The sequence below is a fragment of the Eleutherodactylus coqui genome, chromosome 4 (genome assembly GCF_035609145.1).
Source record: "Eleutherodactylus coqui strain aEleCoq1 chromosome 4, aEleCoq1.hap1, whole genome shotgun sequence".
Classification (NCBI taxonomy): Eukaryota; Metazoa; Chordata; class Amphibia; order Anura; family Eleutherodactylidae; genus Eleutherodactylus; species Eleutherodactylus coqui.
In genome coordinates this window covers 134223886-134247839 of record NC_089840.1, presented here as the reverse complement: position 1 = coordinate 134247839, position 23954 = coordinate 134223886, and the positions used below count along the sequence as shown (strand labels likewise).

Genomic DNA, 23954 nt, shown 5'->3' with positions numbered 1-23954 from the left:
TAGAACCTGCTGCGTTCTGTAAGTGGATTACGTAATTCCAACCAGCTAATTTGAGCGGAATTGCGTAATCCAGTGCATTTGATTGATCCGCGTATTACCGTTGGATAACGGTAATCACGTGACCAGGAACTGCTTACTGCAGTCCCCTGTGACATCTCCAGGCTCTTGGCTTCCTTCGATACCCAAAAACAGGGAGATTTTAAATTTCCCAGGCAATCCTTGACTTTTGCGCATGCATCCGCCATTTTGCTGACAGGCCCATGCGCTGAAGCCGGAGTTAGGTCCGTGGATAATGCGCCGATCGCATCCCGGAGGGGGAAAAGGGGGTGGGGGGGGTGGAGGGGGTGCATTTTCCCCGGGGCACCATGACTGCTCCATGTTGTCGCCTACCTCCGGTATCCGGCAGTATGAAGCTGTCACGTCCATAGCCAACGGGGCTTTAATCCTCAGGGGATGTATGTTTTTATGTCCCTGAGGATTAAAGCTCACTTGGCCAGGATGTAAAAAGGCAATGGGGCTGTCACTAAGGGGTTAAACAATCACACGACTGAACGAACTGCCAACATTTTTGAATAAAATTACAAGTACAGATAATAGCTTTCATCATCTGCATTTCCTTCCACGAGTTGTTTGCTCAGCAGATTCCATTGCTCTCCTCCTGGCAGAGTAAATGGTGTACTCATCATGTATGTAAAACAAACACAATGAGTACACTGTAAAGTCTTCTTTTTAATGACAATTGAACGAATAGTGCACGACTGCCCACAATTATATGTAATGACAATTGCTCACTTTTGACCGTTTGAATGAACTTTGAGCGATAATCGGTGCATGTAAAAGGGCCTTAAGGGTGCAATGCACCACAGCACCTTCACCTTATTATTTAGCCACAGGTAATAAAATTAAATCACTACGATCATATGTTTTTATATCAACATCGGGTGTTGCTTGTTTAAATTCCTTGTGATATTTTCAAGATTACGAAGAATATACAAGATTAATTTATCTAAAAGGTAAGGCGATTGGACCACAAACCCATACTTTACCTATAGGTTTAGTTACTTTGCAAGTCAAAATTACCAACTTGACTGTGAACTGTAGAACATGTGAAGTAAAAGCTGTTATACCATCAGCAATAGGATACTGTACCATCACTGTTTAGTCAGGAGTCCCCAAATAAATCATACTATAGCTACAGCTTTTCACATACCATGTCCCTCATAGTCTATATTTGTTCCCTATTGGGCAAATTCACACAAGGCAGATCTGTTGCAGAAATTTCTGAGACTGGATGAGAAGGATGAATTTATACATTGTAAACTTGTTGCAGAAAGTTCTGTGCCTGTTCTATTTGTCCCAAAAAATACATTCACTGCAGAATCAACCCAATTCAGATGAATGAAACAGATCTTCAAACAGAAAGGCCTGACTCACCTTAAGAGATGAATCCTGTTGTAAAGTAGCCAAATTATTCACATGTTGTAAGATATCCTCTTTAGAATCTTCCTCCATCGTGGGGTCAGGCTCTGCTGGAGAGAACAACACCTTCAAAGCAGCACTGCAATAGAGGGTTCAAAAAGAGTTCTGGAGTTTTATTTCTGTACTTTCAGAGCATGGATCACAAGGTAAACAGGAAAAGTCTAATAAAAAGGAGTTAAGGAGGAGAAATACCTTACAGTAATGTCCTTAAAACAACAAAAAAGAAATCAAAGTTCAAATCAAGAATTGAGTGATCAGCCACCAGAAAAAGAACAATCTAAAATACTAAATCTTTTTCTGTGAGTAGACTACTGATGAATCATATCAGTTACACAGCTCACACATTCTGCAGATTGTCATCACTTATGTTGGTCCCTGTCCCCATTAGGGCTCACAATCTAAAATTCCAAATTTGTGTGTTCTTGGAGTGAGAGAAGAAGCAGAAGAACCAGAGGAAATCCACGTAAACAAAGGGAGAACGTATAAACTCCATGCAGATGTTGCTATTAGAGATGAGCAAGCACACTAGCTAAGGCAAAAGTACTCGAGTAGTGCCTTATTCAAGTACCTGCCCGCTCGTCTCTAAAGATTCGGCTGCCGGCGGGGGGCCGGGAGCGGTGGGGGAGAGCAGGGAGGAACGGAGGGGAGATCTCTCTCTCTCCCCCCAGCTCACTCCTGCAACTCACCGCTCCCCCGCGCCGACAGCCGAATCCTTAGAGACGAGCAGGCAGGTACTCGAATAAGGCCTCCCTCACACAGGGCGTTTGCAGAAACGTAGCGTTTTGCAACGCTGCGTTTGCTGCAGATTCCGCCCCGTTTCAGCAGCGCTGGCATACTTTATGCCAGCGTTTTGGCTGCGTTTTCAGCCGAGCTGAAAACGCAGCCAAGAATGCTGAAAAAAAAAAAAAGCAATACTCAGCTAGCCGCTGCAGTCCGGGTCGCGGCCGCTGGTCTCTGCCGCTCATCCGGGCTTCCTCTGCACTCCCAAGTCTATTGCATTAGGCCAGGTTTGAGAACCCCGGCTCCGGCAATAGAGTGCTGTGATTGGTTGTCGGCGCTTGCTCGATGCCCAATCACAGCCCTTCATTGACTGTCTCAGCCAATCAGCACCGGCAAGCTCTGATTGGCTGAGACAGTCAATGAAGGGATGTGATTGGGTATCGAGCAAGCACCGACAACCAATCACAGCCCTCTATTGCCGGAGCCAGGGGTTCTCAAACCTGGCCTCCGGCAATAGACTTGGGAGTGCCGAGGAAGCCCGGATCAGCGGCACAGAGCAGCGGCCGCGACCCGGACTGCAGCGGCTAGGTGAGTATTACTTTCTTTTCTTTCTCTACCTAGCTGGGACTGATTTTCGGGGTGAGGGCTTCTATTGCAAGCCCTCACCCCGAAAATCGGCGAGCGGTTAACGCTGCCAAAAACGCGGCACCAAGTGTTGCCGCATTTTCAGCAGTGCTAAAACCGCTGCCCATTCATTTTAATGGGTGACGCAGGGCTGAAAACGCCCCAAAGATAGAACATGCATCGCTGTCAAAGCGCAGCGTTGGGAGGCGCTGTGTTTTCAGCCCTGTGTGAGCAGCCCCATTGAAATGAATGGGAGTGTTGTACAGCGTGTAGCGCTGGGCTGAAAAGGCAGCGTTAAATGCTGTATAAAACGCCCTGTGTGAGGGAGGCCTTAGGCACTACTCGCTCGAGTAGTTTGCCTTAGCGAGTATGCTCGCTCATCTCTAGTTGCTATTGATCAGATTTGAACACAGGAGCCCAATACTGCAAGGGAAAGGCACTAATAGACCTTTTACACAGGCTGAAAATCTCACGATTCTCTGTAGCCCGAGCTGCTGACGTCATCACCGGCTTGTATGCACTCGGGCCGCCTGTTGAGGCTGCACAATTCTCACTAAAACTTGTGCAGTTCTCGTTCACTTGTCGGGCAATTTAAACACTGAACGATCAGTGAACAAGCCGGTGCTGAATATTATGCCAACCTGAAACTGAGCGGCGAACGAGAGTTGTGCAGTTCTTTGTAGTAGTTGGCTCTCGTTTAATCTGAACGATTATCTTCATAAACTTATTCAAACAAGCAACACTGAGCGATAATCGTTCAGTCTAAAAGCAGCATAACAGTGAGCTACAGTGCTGAGGAATAGTAGAGGGGCGCTAACGTAGTTCTAAAACAGAGTTGGCCTATTGAAACAATTCATATATTAAAATGGCAAAGCATTTTTATTCATTTATTTCTTAAAGGTCTCATTTTTTACATCGCTAATCACGTTTGCCGTAAGGAAGCAAAAAAAGACTACCATTCAGAAAGCTCTCTTGTGAAAAGGCATAAACTCTCCTTGCAGAAATCCAGCTAGTAGTCTTTAGAGCAAAGTACACTACAGAAAGACCTAGCAATGTCTCCCTGTAGGTTTGACTTCCAGTTCTTTTACACGTGACAATAAATTGTCCAGATTCACTCTGGGATTATCCTTTAGTGTAAATGCATGCCCTGACTGAACAAACAGGAATTCATTCGCTTCTCATTCCTCAAGCCGTGTGAACTGCCTGTTTATTTTGAAAGGAGGCAGGTGGACAGGAACAATCCCCGGCCGCTCCACCTCGATTCAACAGCAATGCTTGATCCTATGTTAGCACACAAACGATTATCACTAGGACGACCTGTTGGGGATCTACGTTCGACTGGCCGTCCCGTGTAAAAGGACCCTTAGGCTGGGTTCACATGGGGCAGATTTGCCGGGGAAATTCTGCGCGGAATTTCGCCGCGGCAAGTCCGCATGCGGCTGCTGATCCCGGGATTAGCCAGCCATGTGGACGAGATTTCTCAGACCGCAGCATGTCCATTTTTTTTTTTCGGCTGCGGCCGCAGGTTTTGCAGCAGCGGTTCTCCCGTCGGAAATCTCGTGGCTTTTCGCTGCGGCCAAACTGCGAGATTTCCGCCGAGAATCCGCCCTGAGAACCCAGCCTTAGTCTTACATATGTTGATTTTGTACATATGTGATATAGGTTTACATACAAGTGCCAGGAATGTAACAATGTTATCCTCAACTACATGCTCTTTACAGAGTAACATCCCATGTATTTCCTAAAAGGACCTCCACCAACAACTCTATGATGCTTGTGAATCAGAACAGGATTAATAATTCCTCTTCTCAGAAATTTCCCTCTCCAAAACAGCACAACTAGTTATTTTTTACAGCCGCCTGCAGCCATAGACCAAATCTCTAACTACAGGCAGCCGGAAGAGTTTTGCAAACTTCAGCTGCAAGGTAAATGTTGCCATACGCCTTCATTTCTGAAACATTTGAAGCGATTAACGCCGTTTAAAGAATTGCAGTAAAAGCAGTTATCTGTCTGTTGTAAAAATGTAGCTTCAGACTTTTAGAAAAAAAAAGTCCTGTTTCTCCCCCTTAATTAGGTATGTTACACTAACCAGAAGTGAAGCAATACAGTGTGCCAAGGGAGAAAGTTCAATCAAAGGAAGTAAATGCATAGCTCAAAGTTCAGAGCCATTGTGGTTTGTCATTCTGCACATTGTTTGTTGTGCGTATTGTCCTGCTGGTCGAACTACTGAAAAAAAAGGGGAGGAAAGCGTAGCCGCTTGTAAGAGGAGGAAAACATGAACCAAGGAAGGAAAGCAAGATATGGATTGAATTCCTATTTACAGATATTAAAAGGAAAAAAGTGTTAGTGGTTCCATTACTAAAGATTAGACATTAGATATCCTCTTACAAGAATGTTAAAGGCAACAGGACTTGACGTGGAGTAGAATTGTGAGAACGGACAGTAGAAGAGGTGAAGAAAATAAATAAATCACGCCTCCCACGAATCATTTTCTAGGATTATTCCCTTAGCTCAGACCTTTATTCTGTATTAACCCCCTCACCTCCGCTGTCACAATACTGGAGAGAGTGCTGAAGCTTCCCAGTGGAGGTAAAGCAAAGAGAGGCCACTCAGCAGGGGGCAGAGGAAGCAGAACAATGAGCGGACAAACTAACAAAGGAAGTCTAACAAGAACACAATGGGGCATTGTGATAATGTTCCGCTGCCAGGAACCTGTAAGCTTAACACATAGACATATATCATGTAACCCAATCGCGTATACCTACAATGCATGACTCACACACACACCTATGTCAGCGACAATGACTGATACACCAATACATCTTTCTAAGTGGCTGCTGAAATAAAGGATAGATTTATCAAAACATCGTCAGAATCGCTCAGTACGTTACCGCTGCTATCTGCTTATTCTTCTCTCTTACCCTTCTTCATTCTCTCCATTTTCCATTCCCTCCCCCTACCAATCAGGCCTGTTCCTGCCTTGCAGGTTGCTGTGGGGACTCTGCCTTTGCTAAGGATGGCATTGTTAGAGTACAATGACTGCCCCCACCCTCACTCCGTGCACCGAGCCTCTCCCACATTCCTCACACTCGGCCGCTGATCACCAGGGAAGGGAAAACACAAGGGACACTTTACAACACCCATGTTAATAACAGTCTTTAGACACAAATATGGCTGGGAAGGTTTCTTAGCCCTCTCCCCTACTCACTTCCTGTCTACTAATCTATATAGGACTTAGCATTTATTCTCTGCACTGTGTGTACTTTACAAGTGACTCTCGGCACACCTGGATAGAGCATTTACAGGGCACAACAGCTTCAGGAAGAAGGGAACCGTCGCTCTAAAATATTATTTCTACATTCTCCATTAAAAGTATTTGGGGCTTTTAATAACTAACCAATAATGCAGTTAATATGCTGTGTATAAGGGCAATCATAGTAGGAGCATATGATACAGAGACAGGCCCAAATCCCTGCAAAAATAAGGTACAATGCAGGGGAAATCATACAGGCAATTGTTGCTGTGAATGTATCCAGAGACCCAAGTTGTTCAATCCCTTAACCTGCAGGAAAAACTATACCACAAAGTACAAAGGGGATTTCCAAGACTGAACTACTCATGACGTATCCTCCAGTTCATCAATAGTTGATCGCCAACGTCTGTTACCGAGGACCCTGCCGATGATGAAGCACACAACAGTGGCCTGGGATGGTATTGAAGGCACAGTATCCATTCTCCCGAATTAAAACTGCACCTGTAATACCATCCCAGGCCACTATGGTGTGTACTGAGCTATTTTTTAAGCACATCGGTTCTGTACAGCCTGGCAATCAGCTGATCAGTGGGGGTCCCAGGCGGCAATTCTCTGCTAACCAACTATTTATGACCCATCCTGAAGATGGGTTATCCATAGTTCAGTCCTGGAAAACTCCTTAAACTGCTATTGATAACTCTTGCATTTTTGCTATTAAAAAGTTTTAATTGTGTACTTTTATTGCTTCAATGTGCTCTGTTAGAGGACTGAGATTTTTGCAGAATCTGACAGTCAGGCAGACGAAACTAAAATAAAGAACTGGAGGGATTGGGGGCATAATATAGCATTTACAGCAGGTGATATATATCTAAAAAATATATATATATTTTTAATCCTAAAAAAAAAAAAAAAACGCACATTTTTTTCTCCACTGTCCTCAGAGCCTAATACTAGTCTATCAATTCCTGATCGGTAGAGAAAACTTTTCAGCAGTCATCTTACTAACATCACAGGCAGGATTACACAGAGGTGACACCTATATGTACATACCACAGGATTCACCATTCACAATAGGTATAAACTGTGACTATCTACTCTCCCTCCCTGCAAAATGACCCCCACAGGTCACAGAGCATGTCTAGAACGTCTCCCATACAAGTCAATGAGTCCCCTTCTGTGCATTATGCGAATGGCCCATGAAGCTGCTGAAAAGCCGCTTTGTAAATTATCTAAATGCTGTTAAATGTAGCTCAGGCAAGATAGCCTCCCCCCCATAGTCCCGTACAGACAGAAGAAGAATAAATTCTACAATCAGAAAATAAGAAAATAGAAACAGTTTAGAAAATTGGAATATATGTTTCTCTATCTGGTTTTAATTTATAAAAAAAAAAGTGTGGGTGAAGCATTCCCTGTAGTCCTAGTTGCAGCAAGCGAGAAGGAGGGGGATGTAGTAATACACACTATTTAGCTAATTAATCAGTATTTACTCTGCGTAACTACAATGTGCCTGCAGCTAACTGCTTGTGGATACAAGCGCTGCCGCTGGCTCCTTATTGTGCTGTGGTGACCCGCCTCCGTTCTGACAGATCATACATTTCCTCCCACTGCTCGTTACTGGTGGATGCAGGCTGAGGGGAGAAGCAGCAGCAGTTCTATTACACATCTTCCCTGTCCGATCATTATTTTCATTTCTCCCTTTAGCCTGTCTGACTGATTCTGTAAAAACCTCAGTCCTCCAGCAGTGCAGTGCAGCATATAGAAAGTAAACGGTTACATTTTTTAAACACAAAAACAAAATAAAAAATTCCCAATTATGTAAAAATATGCTGAGTCACATTAAAAAAAAAAGTGAAGCTATCCACAGCCTATAAATCGCACACAACTCTGCCATTATAGACTTGTGACTGCAATTGTGCAGTTTATAACAGGTAAATCATTGCTCTGAAACAGCAAATCATACAAATTTTTCGTCACATGACTTCTGAAAATTGAAGTCCCAAAGCAGCTTTAGTCTAACATACAATACCGGATGTTCATTAATAAGTGTAATCTGAACAATTAGTATGTGACTTGGGAAATGTGTTAAGGGCTTTAGAGATCTTAAAGTGATTAACGGATCTTCACGCGTCTCTGGGAGCTCTCGGGAATCAGCGGTTACGGGGTAGGAAACGTGGCCAAATATAGTGCATGCATTGTGATGTGATACATGCTTGGACTGCGTTTGTCAGGGCAGGAACAGCTCTAACGCTGCGTTTAAATGGAACCATTATCATTCCGTTTAAAAACGTGCCAACGACTGAGCGGCAAAAGAGAATTGAGTTTTTTGTTCATCGTTCAGTTTCAGCCGGCATATAAACCAGCAGCGTCTTGTTGGCTTCTCGTGCACTTCAGACTCTGATCGTACACATAGAAATGTGTAGCACTGAAGAAAAGTGAACGAAAACTGCACAATTCTCAATGATAGTCATGTAGTCTAAACAGGCTGCACAAGTGCGACCGAGCTGGTGATGACATCATCGGCCCATTCGCTCGGGCAAATGAGAATCGTGCAGCTCTTGCTAATAGTCAGTGAGGTGTCCCAGGCAAGTGTTTTACGCTGTATGACGGCTGTACTATGCGCTAATGGAGTATATGGCCAATAGACAACCCCTTTAAAAAGGTGTAAATAAAACAAATACAACCACAACCAATTCATGGCAGCACAGTGTTATGCAATCACAAAACTAAGCAGAGAAAAATATGGATCAGCCAATAGCAGCATATTGACAGTTTTTCCAATGGGAAAAAAAAGTGTGAAAAAAAGCCAAAAAGGTGATTAAGACAGCTGAAAAAAACAGAGGTAGCATTCAAGACTCATTTACTAGCCAGAGAGGAGAGCAGTGAATATGTAAGCCTCTCACTATAGTGGATGGCATCTCATTGGTTTCAGTGAGAACAATGTAATTCCCCATTTTTTTGGAGGGGCACTGCAGGGGAAATGTCTTCTTACATGAGACAATATCACGCACTGGAGTGCTCGACAGCCGTCCCAGTGATCATTGTTCCTGTGCTTTCGTACAGGAGCGGTGATTGTTCATCGAATGCACGCAGAGCGGGTTGAAGACCGCTCCGGCCGCCCACCTCCACTTGTAAATAAACAGCTGCCCGTTTACACGGGCCAATAAGGTTTGATTATTATGTCTGCATAAATTGAAAGTGAATAAATTATAGTTCGTGCTTTAGTCGCTGGAAGCGTTTACACTGTACAATTATTCTTCAAATTTGCATGATCCAACTATTATAGTAAAAGTTCCTTACTGTCCGGTTCTAAATCACAGAACACACTGCAGAGGTCTTACGCCCCATTTACAAGCAACGATTATTGCTCAAAATTCATTCAAACAATGGCTTTTAAGCAATAATCATTATGTGTAAACGCTTCCAGCTTTCACTCTTTGGCCGAACGATGATTTTTAGGTGAGCATAAAATCCATTATTTAGCCAGAGAGAGATAGCAGGGACGGCTCGCTGTGTTCTCTACGGGAGCAGCTGATTACATTGTATTCAGCTAACAGCCCGCAGCAGCCCCTGCAAAGACAATGCAGCTGAGTGCAAAGTCCAGACCACATGCTGGGATTTTCAAACAGCTGCTTATTCACATGAAAATGAAGCTGCTAAAGTGCTAATGGGTATTAGTGCCCATTAGTACTTTATGCAAAATGATCACTAGAACTGTCAATCTTTTAATCGCTTGAAAGATTGTCTTTCCGTGTAAATGAGCCTTTAGCATGCAGTTTTTGACAGGCGTTTTGTTAAACCACTTTTACTGAATGTGATTAATGTCTTTAAAGCAGATCTGCCACAATATGCTGCCCTAGGTAACAGGTTTGTTGTACTATTAAGCCAAAATGGCAAAATGCAGCAGACCCCTAGGGATTCACTGGATTCATCGGTGCCTATTTTTTGCACCATTTAGTCTAATAGTACAGTCACTATGCTACTCTTAAATAATGCAGCATATTAAAGTAACAGTGACCTAAAAAAAAAAAAAAAAAAAGTTCAGTAGAAGTTAATTTGAACTTACCTTTGCTCTTGTAGATTTCCAGAACAGCATTTCAATGTATCCTGCTCTGCTGAAGAATCCATTCAAGCAAACACTAAAAGAAAAAAAAAACCAAAAACATGCAAGTTACATACAGAACCAATCTGATGAAGGAAAAAATATATACATCACAGATTATGCCATCAGTTAAGGCGGTTGTCCGAGTTATATTTGTTTCTTTTTTTTATTAATGGTTCCCCATGTCAGAACATAATAATATGGTCTATAGTCACCTCCCTGGCTCCGGCATGTGCCAGGCTGCCCCTAAAGCGGGACTGTTTTGATAACGTTTGTACAAGATGTCACAGGCCAGGCTGCTGCAGCCAGTTAGAGCGCTGAGGTCAGATTGTGGCATTCCACAAACATGCTGCTGTAGCCTATAAGCACAGCGTCGCAGGGGAGACCAGGAGCTGCCGATGTGGGATGTGTGGGGTGAGCCAAGAAAAGGGGATTTTATTATGTTTTGTCACGGGGAATGCCAATATAAAAAATAAAGGGCAGACTTCTAAGAGCGCAATTTAACAGTGTATTACACGCATGTAATATACAGTGAATGGATCAATGACAGTACATGGATTTTCACTGATTCATTCACACTTGCATATATTCATTGCGTATAATGTGTGTGTAAAACAAAACGCAGCATGTTCTATTTTACGATGTAGCCCTATTGTTCTCTATGGGCACGTAATAAATGCTGTACATATGGGATTATATTGGACATATGGGATTATATTGCACATATACGATTATATTGCACATATACGATTATATTGCACATATGCAGCGCTGATACGCAAAGTTACTAAGCAACAGTGTGGAAAATTTAAAAAGCACAAATGACAAGTTATACTGTTAGACACAAAAATAAATGGATGCGAGCACGAGACATTTTTGTTTAAAAACGCATTCAAAACACACTATGTACTAATGAATCGCAAACGCTTGCAATCGTTTTCAGCGTTTTGTTTTTTTTTAACATCACATTATACTCACAAGCGATTGCGATACGATTTTTTTAAAAAGATACCATAGAAAAATAGTGGATGAGGAATAGTCAAAAAAAAAAAAAAAACGCTCATGTGAATAAACACATTGAAATTAATGTATTAAAATGCACAAGTTCCGTCAATATCGCTATCGGGTGAAACTCGCCTGTATGAATACACCATCACACTTAGATACTTGTTGAAATGGTTAGGTTCGTTTACATCACGGTTAGGTTTTCTGTTTTGTCATCACAGCAGTTGAACGGGCGGGTTGTAATGTGCGCGGTTATGTAGGATGCGAGATGGGGCGACAGTGACAGACCGCGCACTTTTACAAAAATATGTTTTACTGAAAAAACATGGTTTCTCTACAGAGGACAGATTTTGTACTTTAACGTTACGTAATAAACTTGCAGCATATACTCTTAAAGCGACGGTACTCTAAATACTCTTCCTTATCGAACAGCGTCTCTCACCAACATGTACATGTCTTCTCATCGGGTCTCAGCAGCAGCCAGGCACGGGATGGCACACAACTGTCAGCGTCTTTTGCATCTTCTCCTGTCTGCAGCATTACCGCTACATACATCACCTATGGCCATAGACCCCAACCTAATACACCCCGTAGGAGCAGCGGCTTCTACGCACATCGTAGAGGTCGCCAATATTTCCAGAGGTCGGCACGCTGCAGCCATTGTTCCCTTAACAAAAGCAAAGCAGAAAATCCTTTTCATAAGACGGTTGCGAATGGCACTAAATAGACACCCATCACTTTAACATCGGTCCGACCAGATTTCATTAGCCTCTCTACCATTTGAAGTCAGGTTGATCTAGCGCAGCATGGGAAAATGGTAATTAGCGCTGGAAGCTTCAAATGGAAAAGTCTGACGCCACGTGAATGAGCCACGGGGAAAATCAGGCCTGCTACGGATTCTCCATGGAGGGCTGAAAATAAGAATAAATAAGAATAAACTCACCTCTCGCACGCTCCGGATCCTTCCTTCGCTGCGGCGTCATCTTCTCTGCGTCGCGGCCGGATCTTCTTTCTTCGGCCCGGCGAATGCGCAGGATGACGTCGGTGACGTGCCCCGCGCATGCGCCAGCCCGAAGAAAAAAGATCCGGCCGCGGCGAAGAGAAGAACCGGAGCGGGTGAGTAAATTCCGATTTTTGTCTCCCGCGGATCCGTACGGCTTCCATAGGCTTCAATAGAAGCCCGCACGAAAATGGAGCATGGTCCAGATTTTTTCATGCTCCATTTTTTTTAAAATTACTTTTAGGGCTCATGTCCACGGACAAAATGACATTTAAAATCCGCAGCGGATCTCCCGCGCGCGGATCCGCACCCCATAGGGATGCATTGACCACCCGCGGGTACATAAATACCCGCGGATCGTCAATAAAAGGCATTTAAAAAAAAATGGAGCATGAAAAAATCTGGACCATGCTCCATTTTCATGCGGGTCTCCCGCGGGGACGGCTCCCGCGGGCTTCTATTGAAGCCTATGGAAGCCGTCCGGATCCGCGGGAGACCTAAAATAGGAATTTAAAGCATTTACTCACCCGCAGCGGGCCGCGAAGCTCTGCTCTTCCTCACGGCTGCATCTCCCTTGCTTCGGCTCGGCGGATGTGCCCGGCGCATGCGCGCGGCACGTCGACGACGTGCCGGCGATGTGCCGCCGGCGTCAGGAATTCATCCGCCGGCCGAAAATGAAGATCCGGCCGTGAGGAACAGCTGATCTTCGCCGTCCGCTACGGAAAGGTAAATGCTTTTAAATTGCTATTTTCAGCGCTCATGTCCGTGGGGCAGGAGGGACCCGCTGCAGATTCTACATGGAGAATCTGCAGCGGATCTGATTTTCCCCGTGGACATGAGGCCTTATTGACCATCCGCGGGTATTTATCTACCCCGCAGGTGGTCAATGCATCCCTATGGGATGCGGATCCGCGGGCAGGAGAAGCGTTAAAATACGCTGCGGATTTTAATTCTTCTTTTGCCCGTGGACATGAGGCCTTAGACCGCTTTTACGAGGCCAAGAAAATGATGCGAGGTTTGAGATGCACAAATATGAAAAGAATGGGGGTCACATACATAAGTGCAGGAAAAAAAACGGCGGCATGTCCTATCTTTGGGTGTTCCCTCGGAACACCTCGCCTGTTTTCAATGGGGCTGGAGAATACATTGCAGTGCGTGCAAAGTGTATGCGAGTGCCATGCGAGGTTCCCCATTGTAAACAAGGGGAAACACTGGAGGATCACAAATGTACTAAAGCGATGGGGGTGTTTGAGACAAAAAGACCTCGCATCAGCAGGTACATCGCACGTTCTCGAGTGGGGTAACGGGTCGAGTTTCATGGTCCGATATCGCGCTCACGGGTGTGATATTAGCCTTAATGGAGCCTTTTTACCAGATGACAGGTGTGATCAATGCAGGAGCATCGCAGAAGAGGAGGCCGGCCAGCAAACACCTCAGAATGAGCTGAACTAAGGGCCAAAATATACTACCGGGGAGAGAACCCAGCACCTACCGCTGGAGCTTATATGTCTAGCTCCAGGTATTAGGAAAATAGTGTTTTACATTTTTGGGGTGTTTTATTTTGCACAAAGCTTTTACTTGGTGAATTGTGAGAAGTTTTCAAACTTTCTAATCGGGCTGAAAACTTGTACAACTCTACAAAACTACCAGCGCTGGAGAGCAATTTGTGCGTTAAGAGTTAACTTTACAAAGGATTGACTAGACTGGATAAAATCTAAAAAACCCTGAAGCAGGCAGAGATCTTGAAAATTGTGATATAGTGGAACCAGTTTAAGCCCCTTTCACGCAGGATGACTGTCAGGTGCTTAAAGGAAAGCGGTCACCATTTTTACGCCTATTTAACCCTATACACCATTTAAGAGGTGGCAAAATGGCCATTTACACAGTTTGTTTGCTAACCATGCAGGTCAGAGCGTACCTGTAAAGTCAGACCCCCTCTGCTAGTCAGCATCCTCTAGGGATGGCTTTTCCTCCCCACCCTTTAGGCTTTTTCCCATAGACTTTTCTATAGTCGAAAAATGCCCAAAAATGTTGTGTGCTTAGAACACAAAAAAACAACACACATGAGAAAGGCATTATTTTTTTCCCTTCAAGCTATTCATACAATTTTAATCGAAGTAGTATCTAAAAAAGCTAATAAAAGCTAACAGATAACATAAATTTGCCGTATCTAATGTACAAAATATAATCACACAAGCCTTAGGCCGCTCTCACACTGGATGCTTTTTACCGTATTTAGTGCAGCATTCTAACCGTTCTGAAACACCACCATTTATTTCAATGGGGCCTCGTAGACCGGCGTTTCTAGCACCACTATTTTTGAGAGCTGTATGCTCTATTTTCCTGTGTTTTTACATTTAATGCACCTCATCACCCATAACAGTGATGGAGTTGATTAAAAACTGCTGTCAAACGCTGCAACATGCACTCAAAAAGTGTGAAGTCGTGGTAAAATGCAGTGATTTTGCGCAGCATTTTCTGAATATGTGTGAGAGCAGCTTTAAAATACGCCATCAAATTTATTCATTATATGTGCAGAAGTGACTAAACATATTTACGCAAAGAGTGTAACACTAGGTTTCACATCCATGGGCATGACCCCCATTCTTGTCAACAGGATCCATCTTGTGCCATTTGGGTCCAGCAGAAGGCTGATCTGGCACTTTGTTTTTCAGCTCCTAGGACGGAGTGACAGCGCTGGTGTGAATGCAGCCCCATTCGGATTACCTCCTGATCGCAGCTTCAGGGCTTTTACCCACTAGCGATTTTTTAAATGTTAAAAATTGCATTGCACAAAAATGGCAGCAGCACAAACTTGCAATTTTTGTACGATGCGAATTTAACATTAGAAAGTCCCATTGAAAAAAAAACCGCAATATCAAAGCTATAAAAAAAACAAAAAAAAAACCGCAAGTGGGTAAAAGCCCCCAGGAATATGTATTGCTTTCCACAGTATATTCCAATGTCAATATCTGGACACCAACCATGTATATACATTGCAGGATGCCAATATGCTGCAAGCTTTGGGTTTGTGAATTATTTACACGGCGGCACTTCACTTAGAATAAGTTCCCCTACATCTTACCGACTATATCGGAGCAAATAACGCAAAGGTTAGAATCTTACTACAACTTTCAATATGAAGAAAGCATATAGAGACAAGCAACGCACGGATAGCTCACTTACATTTGTCCAACCGCACGAACATATTGTGCCGAACAGAATTAACGCATTTTAGAAGGAAAAAAAATAAAAAATTACAAAAATAAATGCCGATTAAAAAAAAAACAAAAAAACAAAAAACACATTTTAATTAGATCGAAATAAAAAAGTAAATTAAGGCCCGGGTAATAACAACGATCCCCCAGTGTGATTTATAGGGCCGGACCGCACACAGCAGACTTTGCTACAAATCTGCAGGCAATCCCCAGGAGTAGCATGTGGACATCACCCCGCTACACTGGAAGAGGTGAGCAAGCGACAAGAATGGACTAGCTGGAGAGTTTAAAAAACAAAACAAAAAGGCGATCCAGTAAGGTAAACTTCTTCAGTCTGCGGAGGAGATTTGTGTATTAAACTGCAGATTTGCAGCATTTCCGTCCCTTGTGAATTTACCCTTACACTGCCAAACAATAACTACAAGACGTCTCTACATTAGCTGGCTAGTCGGTCATGGTGCACGGTCCTTACCTACAATATCCGGGACAGCTGCTCGATTGCTGGTTTTAGAACACAGTTTGATCCAAATATCAAATATTGTTCTTTGTTTGCTCTTCTGCAATGACTGGTCCGGCTTTCAATAACGTCAGACAACTGTATCTTTAGCGCAGCGCCCTCAGGCACGGAGTAGAACATGTATTCTTATCATCAATGATCCCATCTATCTGCTCCTACCTATGAAGAGGCAGGAAGTGGGCTCAGCACTGATTTTATCATTTCTACCCGTATTCTAAAGCTTAGTTTTTCCAACCCAAGATTTTATCTCCAAGACTAATGTTAGACAATGCTGTAAAGTAACATTAAACATGTAGGCTATTGGCGATTATCCTGCTGATGAGCCTCTAACAATCCACAAATGGTAGGTCATTTTTCATAGTAAAAACGGGCTGACTTGGCGCCTTCCTCTCACAACTCCTCTTTAAGCCGATACGACAACGTTTTACTGCGGTGGACTTCGCTTATGGTTTTCACAGCCAGACCTCACCTGAAGACCATTAATCACAGTAGAAGCAAAAGGAAAAAATCCAAGAAAGCGGACATATACTTACCACTATAGTAATACACAAGAGCAGGTAGAAGCACCACAACCCCCAGCATGCAGACAGGAGGAGCCACTGCACAGGTGAAGTTACTGATGAACAACCACTCACACGCCTTCCCTTTACGCTGTCATACGCAGCAATAAGCTGGGTGTCCGGTGGCTCCACAGCACTAAAACACTTGTGGCAGTGTGAGCCCGGCCTACGTTTGAAGGCAATGTGTCATCAGAAAACGATGTTTTCGTAGTTGCCTCATAATAACCAAAAGTCAGGATGGATTACAGTGAAAGCTGACATAGGATTCATGAAATCACAGCTCACCTCCTCCCCCTCCTGCACAATCATCTCTGCACAGGACACAAGGCATCCCCTCCCATCTAAGGGCTCATGTGTAAACACCAGCTCTGCCGGCAGAGACCGCGTATGGCTGTGAGTGCACTGTGCATGCCCACTTATCACGCGCACACAGTCACGCTTAGTGTGATTTTTTGATTTATTTTTTTAAAGCTGCCCATAAACAATATATTGCATATGGACAGTGTTTCATATGCTGCCTATACCAATGTATAGGGATCAGGCTGCATGGTACATGGAGAAAGAGAGCATGCTGTGATCTATTTCTCATGTGTATCGATGTACATGTATCATGTGCATGGCTCAATGAAAGTCTATTGACTCCATACACCGTTCACCCTGCAGCCATGTAACACACGTAATACGCAGTGGAAATACGGTCGTGGACATGAACTCTTCACAAGGCTGCTACAACGTACATCTCCAAAGCCTGTAAACTACGGCTCAGTCAAGATGGCGGCCCACATAATAACTTAATCAACAACCAGCAAATAAAAGATTACGCCGTTTTCATTTCTATGCTGGACGCTGCGTTCGGAGGTTCAGTCGCGGATCCGGCATAAAATACCAGGAGAAAAAACGCTGCAAGCAGCCCTCTTTCATTGGGTAGAATGCCGGGCAGCTGAGTGGAAACCAAACAAATCCCATTATAGTCAATGGGCGCTGTTCGGTTCTATCATAAGACGGATCCGTTCGGCCAGGGCATTACCCTTTCCTGCTTCTATAATGGAGCAGGAAAACAGAACTCCCCCACGTAGAGATGAAAGCAGCCTCAGAAGGTGTGACCCTGTGTACCTCCAGTTTAGTTTAATTTGTATTTCTCATGCCATTGCTTAGCGATGATGCGGGTACATGGAGCCCATACACAATGTTAATTGCATACGGGCTGTGGGTCAGACGGCCTCCATTTACAGCGAAGGCGGCCATGTACGCGGATTCCGCAGAAAAATAGAGCATGCGGTGATTTTTTTCCATTCGCAGAACACACAATTCGTTTCTGCGAGTGTGCACGGAAAATAAAAATTGGCAACACAACTAGTATGAGAAAAAATGTCAGTATTGTATGAACCTTGTGTTTTAAAGTGAAAGAGAAATAAATGAGGACGACTGATGTATGAGGTGTGATAATGAAACCATGTCTGTTGCTAGAACATACGTAGCACGATGAAAGGGATGCCGGGGTTCTTACATGCTAGGACATGAGAACATGCCTACTTCACAGCTGTCGGCCACACAAGTATTCCACTGCAATGGCAAATACCCAAGTTGTGCTTTTACCCCACAGAACAGGAACCTTTCCTAAAAACCGTGCAGGTGCCACACCACATAGGAACAGAAATAAATGGCTAAAAGCAGTTGATCAGCTTACAGGTCCAGATAACAAGGGATTACATTGGATTGTCCAAGAGGGAGAAAGTGCCAGGTCCAACTCTCCGTAAAGTCTGTGTATTACTGCCAATCACAACACTGCGCTGTAAACACCAAAAGCAAATAATGTCATCTTTGTAACTGTTCAATGCTGGTGCGGATATTTATTCTGCTTTGTTCTCCTGAAGCCGCTTGTGTATACTCTCTGAAGTTATGCAACAATAGTAATACATTCCAGGCAGGATTATTAGAAAATTTAGCCTGAGCAAAACAAGCAGAACACATTTGTAACAGCTGCAAACTACATAGTAACTCTTCACAGACTGCAGAAACAGGCACTTTGTATCCACATGGGACCGCCGTGGGGAGGCCTTGGTTTATACTACTTGTGAAGCTTCACCCTCCTGCCATGTCTCAGCAGCTCCACGTGGCTCAGTGGTTACCCGCACCTACAAGTGTAGGTCGATTTGTCATTTGCACAAGCGGACAATGTCGTTCGTTCAGCCTGTTTATACAGGCAGATAAATGGTTGGCTTGTCCGCTTGCTGAATCATTCAGTCTCTTATTTACTTGTACGTTGAATGTGAACAATCGGCATTTAAACCGAACGATTAGCGAATGAGCCAACGCGGATTTCCATGCGTGCATGAAATAACCAATCAGCAAAAGCATTTATTATAGTTCGCTCATTAGCGGTCTTTACAATGAATCGCTATAGTTCCTTTTTGCTTGCTTTATCGTTCAAAAAAATAGTTCATCGTTGTGTGTAGAAGAAAAGAAAATTTCAGCCAAATTCAATCTCATAAAACATAAATTTTTAAAAAATTTCATTAGAAAGTATCAGACAATTAGCCACCAAGTTCAACACTGTAGAGCTTATGATGGCTCATGATGACAGTTAGATACGTTTTTGTTGCAATTGTGTTTAAGTAATTTGTGTTACTTTTTTATTCAATGCATCAAAAGGTAAATCCGCATGCTCTTCCCCCTCCCATTGCAAACGCCGGAGGAGAGGAGAGAGGCAAAGAGTCGGCGAGGGGGAGGGAACAAGGAAGGGAATGGCTGCTTAGATGGAAGCGTATATTGGCCAGCCGTGGAAACCCGACCGATATACGCTTGTGTAAATAAGCCCTAAATCTTTATACTTGCATAAAGAGTACAAAGACATAACAATTCTAAACAAATGTGAGTCGTGTCTATACATGCTTTTACTTTCTTTTCTTTTTTTTTTTTTTTTTTTCATCCGTCCTTTTTAGCTGTAAGAATAGCATAATTCTTTTCTGCGGGCTAGTACAATTATGACGATAGCAAATTTTTATTTATTTTTTTAAGGTTTTTCCACCACTTCCATGATAAGTTATAGCGCGTTGGAGTACTTCTGTACTTCCACAGCCTGTGGTCACTACTGTGAGCAATAATGCATTGAACGCCCAGACGCCAGTACCTGGCATGCAGTTGCCAACCCATCAGTTCTAAGCGATTACATAGCAGAGGGCCGAAGACATGACAAAGAAAGGTCGCTGCCTTGGTGAACCCTTTACATGCAGCGACCTACATTGCTCATGGCATGTAAGGGGTTAACAGCGGGGGAAATCTGTATTCTCCCTGATCCCTCTTGTAGAAGCGAGAGGCCAGCTTTCAGTCACAGCCGTCTCCTGCAGCGGGATGGCACAGGCTCACTACTGAGCTTGTGCTATCCACAGAACATAAGTTTACGTCCTGTTGCACCAACTACCAACCTTCCAGGATGTGCACTTACGTCCTGTGGCATTAAGAGGTAAAGAAACTGATCATTTTTAAAGAAAACCAAAGACAGTTTGAGATTTAGCAAAACTAGTGCAATAGAAAAATGGACAAGTTAAACATAGCAACTTCATTTAAGTTCTTATTTTTTAGAGGCTCTTTACAAAGTGAAAGCCGCAGCTTCACTGCTTGGTCCCCAATTCTAATAAGTCCCCTCTGATAATAAAGCACCAGAGGTAAAAAAATAAAAAAAAGGTACCCAAATTCACTTTGATGATTTAAATGGACATTTGGAAAATTGGCAATAAATGTAAAAACTTTCCCTTTAAGGGAATGACATTCGTAGGAATTGTTGGGATTTCCATGAGAAAAAAAAATCCCAATACCTTCTATTTTTGCATCCTTGTCATTCTTGAATATTTCAGAAAAAAGTACTTTTAATATTAAGTAAAGATGATTTATTGAAAGACAAATGCAGTTCAGCCCTATGTGAAAATGGAACTGCACTCCCCCCCCCCCCCCTCCCCTAACTACCAAAGCAACCATTTAACCAAATTGACAATTTGGTTCCACTTCAGTAGGCAAAACCCGGCATCATTAGGCTGCACTCATGTGGCAATCCTCTGGCGCTCCTATTGCACTTTTTATGTGCATCTTAAGTGCAAATAAAAAGACATTGCTAAAAACTTTGTTTTGGCTTTGAGGCTGGATTCAGATGACCGTATATCGGCTGGATTTTCACGCCGAGCCGATATACGTTGTCTCTCTCTGCAGGGGGGGGGGGGGGGGGGGAGCCTGGAAGAGCCAGGAGGAGTGTACTGAGCTCCCGCCCCCTCTCTGTCATTGAATGGCTGTGATTGGCTGACGGCGTGTGTTAGTGAATCACAGTATTAGCTTTCTGGAGGAGGGGATTTCAAGCCCTGCGTCCAGAAAGCAATGCTCTGCCGGGGACCAGGAGGGAGCGACAGCCTGCAGCAGCGCCGCAGAACGCCGGGGGAGGTGAGTAATGATTTTTTTTGACAGGAGGAGAGAAATCTTCTAACTGATCGCACATTTGTTCACGCGATCGCGAATTTAACGCGCAATCACGCCAAATAAATAGCACCCGCGCGTTAAATTCGCGATCGCGCTAAAAATGGCGATCGGAACGAATTTTCGCCACATTCGCTTTATAAGACGCAGAAACTTTCCCCCCCCCCGCATCTTATAAAGCGAAAAATACGGTAACTAAAACTAGAAGAAATTGGGCAAGCGACAGACACTTTTCACAGCATTGTATGGTTCCCCGTAATCAGCCAATTCACACTGGGGGGGGTTTGAGTACAATGTTCCTTTCAGTAACCACAATAATGTCCCATTTACACGGAACAATTGTCGTTTGAACGAACAAATTAACGGCTTTTTTGCATACAAATACGGAGCATTTACACTTAAAGATAAATCCTGTGCAATCCTCTCTATTTCCCTCATTAGGTAAAGTAAACCCTCTATATGTTGTTTGCCCAGGTAGGCATGTGTTTATGCAAGGTTTTTAATTAGTGCAGAGAAAAAGCCATTGTCCACTGCATAAACAAGTGCATAAATTGTAGTCATTGTGTTTAGCATGGCGAACAATCACTCTCCCCTCAAATCATTTAAGGCCTTTTTACACGCAAAGATTATTGCTTAAACAGTCACACGACTGAACGAACGGACAACATTTTTGCATAAAATTACTCGCACCTAATCATCTTGATTTTTCCTTATTAGCTTAAGTAAACTGAGTAGAAGCTGTTTGCTCAGGTGGGCGTGCGTTTATGTGAGGGATTATCTGGTCAGCAGATTCCATTGTCTTCTCCTAGCATGAGTAAACAATGTACTCATTGTGTATGCAAGGCAAACAAAACCTATCATGCAGCCGCTCAAAAGACTGAATAAATTCCATTCAAACAAAACCGTATTTGAGCGGCCGAACAATGGTTTTAATGCCGGCTAAAAGCCTGCGGCTAATGACAAGTGAACGAATAGTGCGCAACAGACATTTACACGCAACGATTGTCGCTCATCTTCGGAAGTTTAAACAAATTTTGAGTGATAATCATTGCATGCAAAAAGCGTCTTTAGTCTTTCAAAGGACTGAACAAATTGATTTAAACCATCGGAAAAGCGAATAGCATAGTTATGATGGCTTCGCATTTACACAAATTTTGAACGATAATTTTTGAATGTAAATTGGCCTTAAGACAAAGAGTCTGCCTCAGTTATCAATACAGTACAGTAATTAAAGAGAAAGACTTACCTACATATGTGAAATGTTTTGCTTTTAAAGGCTAGGACCCTATTTGTATTTTTTTTTTAAATTTTTATTCCTTTACTGGATCAAAGACAAAAAAATAAGAGGAGGGAGCAGCTTTGCAAGTAGTTGGAACCTCCAGTCGGAGGTACCGTTGCAGATCCAGCTCAAAATACCAGAGGGAAAAGTGCTGCAAGCTGACAGCGGCAGAGATGCAAGTACTGCTCAGTTTATTATTTTATTACAGGCAGCTCTATTAAAGGGATGTTGTCTGGTAACCAGACAACCCCTTTAAAGGTGGCCATACACATTGGATAGAAGTAGGCTGATGGTTGAACAACTGTTGAAGCAATGATCGCTTGATGAACAATTGTTTTGTAGGTGCAGCAGTACACTTGAGTCCATACAGGCTGTCAGTCATTCAAACGGGTCAAACATCTTCAGTGGCAACGGGCAATAGACAAAAAGAGCTTTCTGAAAATAATCTTTAAAAAAAAATTAAATCTTTCTTTAGAACTAAGTATCGTTCGTCCAGCTCTGAGATGAACGTGTTAAAACGTGTCCGACTTCTTTAACAGTCGATGTCTGTCTTCATCAATGGGCTAAAGCAACCTGCTAAAATCTTGCACAATATTTTTGGTTGAAATAGACTATTTTCATCAACTTTAGTCTAATGTGTAAGGGCACCATTATTACCTGAAGTACTGGATTACACAAGACATTGGTAGTCTGTAACCATAGAAACATTTTTTATTTTATACACGTCTTTTATGCGGATCCATAGAGACAGGAAAATTGGCTGCAAACATGTACAACTGTTTAAGCTGCAACATTTTGTATTAGGGGCTCCTTCACACAAACTGCATCCATTAAAACAGTGATTTCAATTGGTTCCCTTAAATGGGGAATTTGTGCGTGCGAAACTCGGCCCTGCAAAAAAATACTTGACATGCTATTTTTGTACGCATTTGTGCCCCATGGGGTGCACAAATTGCACTTGTCTGAAATGATATTGCGTACTGTGATGCATGATTCTGTGATTCTAATCAATAACACCATAGACTGATAAGGCTGCCCTGCCTGTTCAAACATGGTGTAGTTGCCTCCCACGCCGATTTGCACTGGCCCAAAAAATAAAAAAGACAAAAGGAGTGTGATTACACTCATGAGAGGACATTCAGAGCGCAATCATGTCACGCACTCACGACGATGAATACGTCACACTCGTGTGAAGGGACCCTCAGTGTTTTTGTCTGTGGAACCATCGCAACGATGGCATAAAACGCCATAAATCATTTTTCCTAAACTCTACTGGTACAATTGTCTATTTTATGAACTAGATGACACAACAGATAAGTTGCAACCAGATTCTAATACATATTGGGACGTGTTCTGGGAGGCTAGTGGTGGGGAAGTACATGATGCTTGGGTAGAGCGAGAGCTGGTTAGTGGGGCAGGCTGAGGGTGGAGAAGAGAAGTGGTGAATAGATTGGATTGAGCAATTTCAAGATGGACAGGCACAGAGATAAATGGGGAACAGCTCTGGAAAACTGTACTCTCCTCAATAGGACCACATGGACAGCGGTGGGCTGGGACAGGTTGGCCCATTACTTTCCCCATTGTTCTTGAGACACCTGGCTGCTACAGATGACAAAGGAAGAAGTGCACAAAAGACCTTTTATTTGCCTTCAATTATTATTATTAGGTGTCATGATAGCTGCTGGAAAACAATAGCCACAAGCAAACAAAAGCTCTATTGTGCACTTTAATACCTGTTT

General features: G+C 43.3%; 1 protein-coding gene across 1 annotated transcript in view; it reads right to left on the bottom strand.

The window, feature by feature from the left end:
• Positions 1-23954, bottom strand: part of SOX13 (SRY-box transcription factor 13) — a 60783-nt gene that overhangs the window by 24750 nt on the left and 12079 nt on the right. Inside the window, exons 2-3 of the mRNA XM_066600123.1 lie at positions 10140-10212; positions 1435-1558 (exon numbers count right to left, since the gene is read on the bottom strand). Coding sequence (XP_066456220.1) covers positions 1435-1558; positions 10140-10201 — 186 coding nt within the window. The 5' untranslated portion in view covers positions 10202-10212. The remainder of the gene's footprint in view (positions 1-1434; positions 1559-10139; positions 10213-23954) is intronic.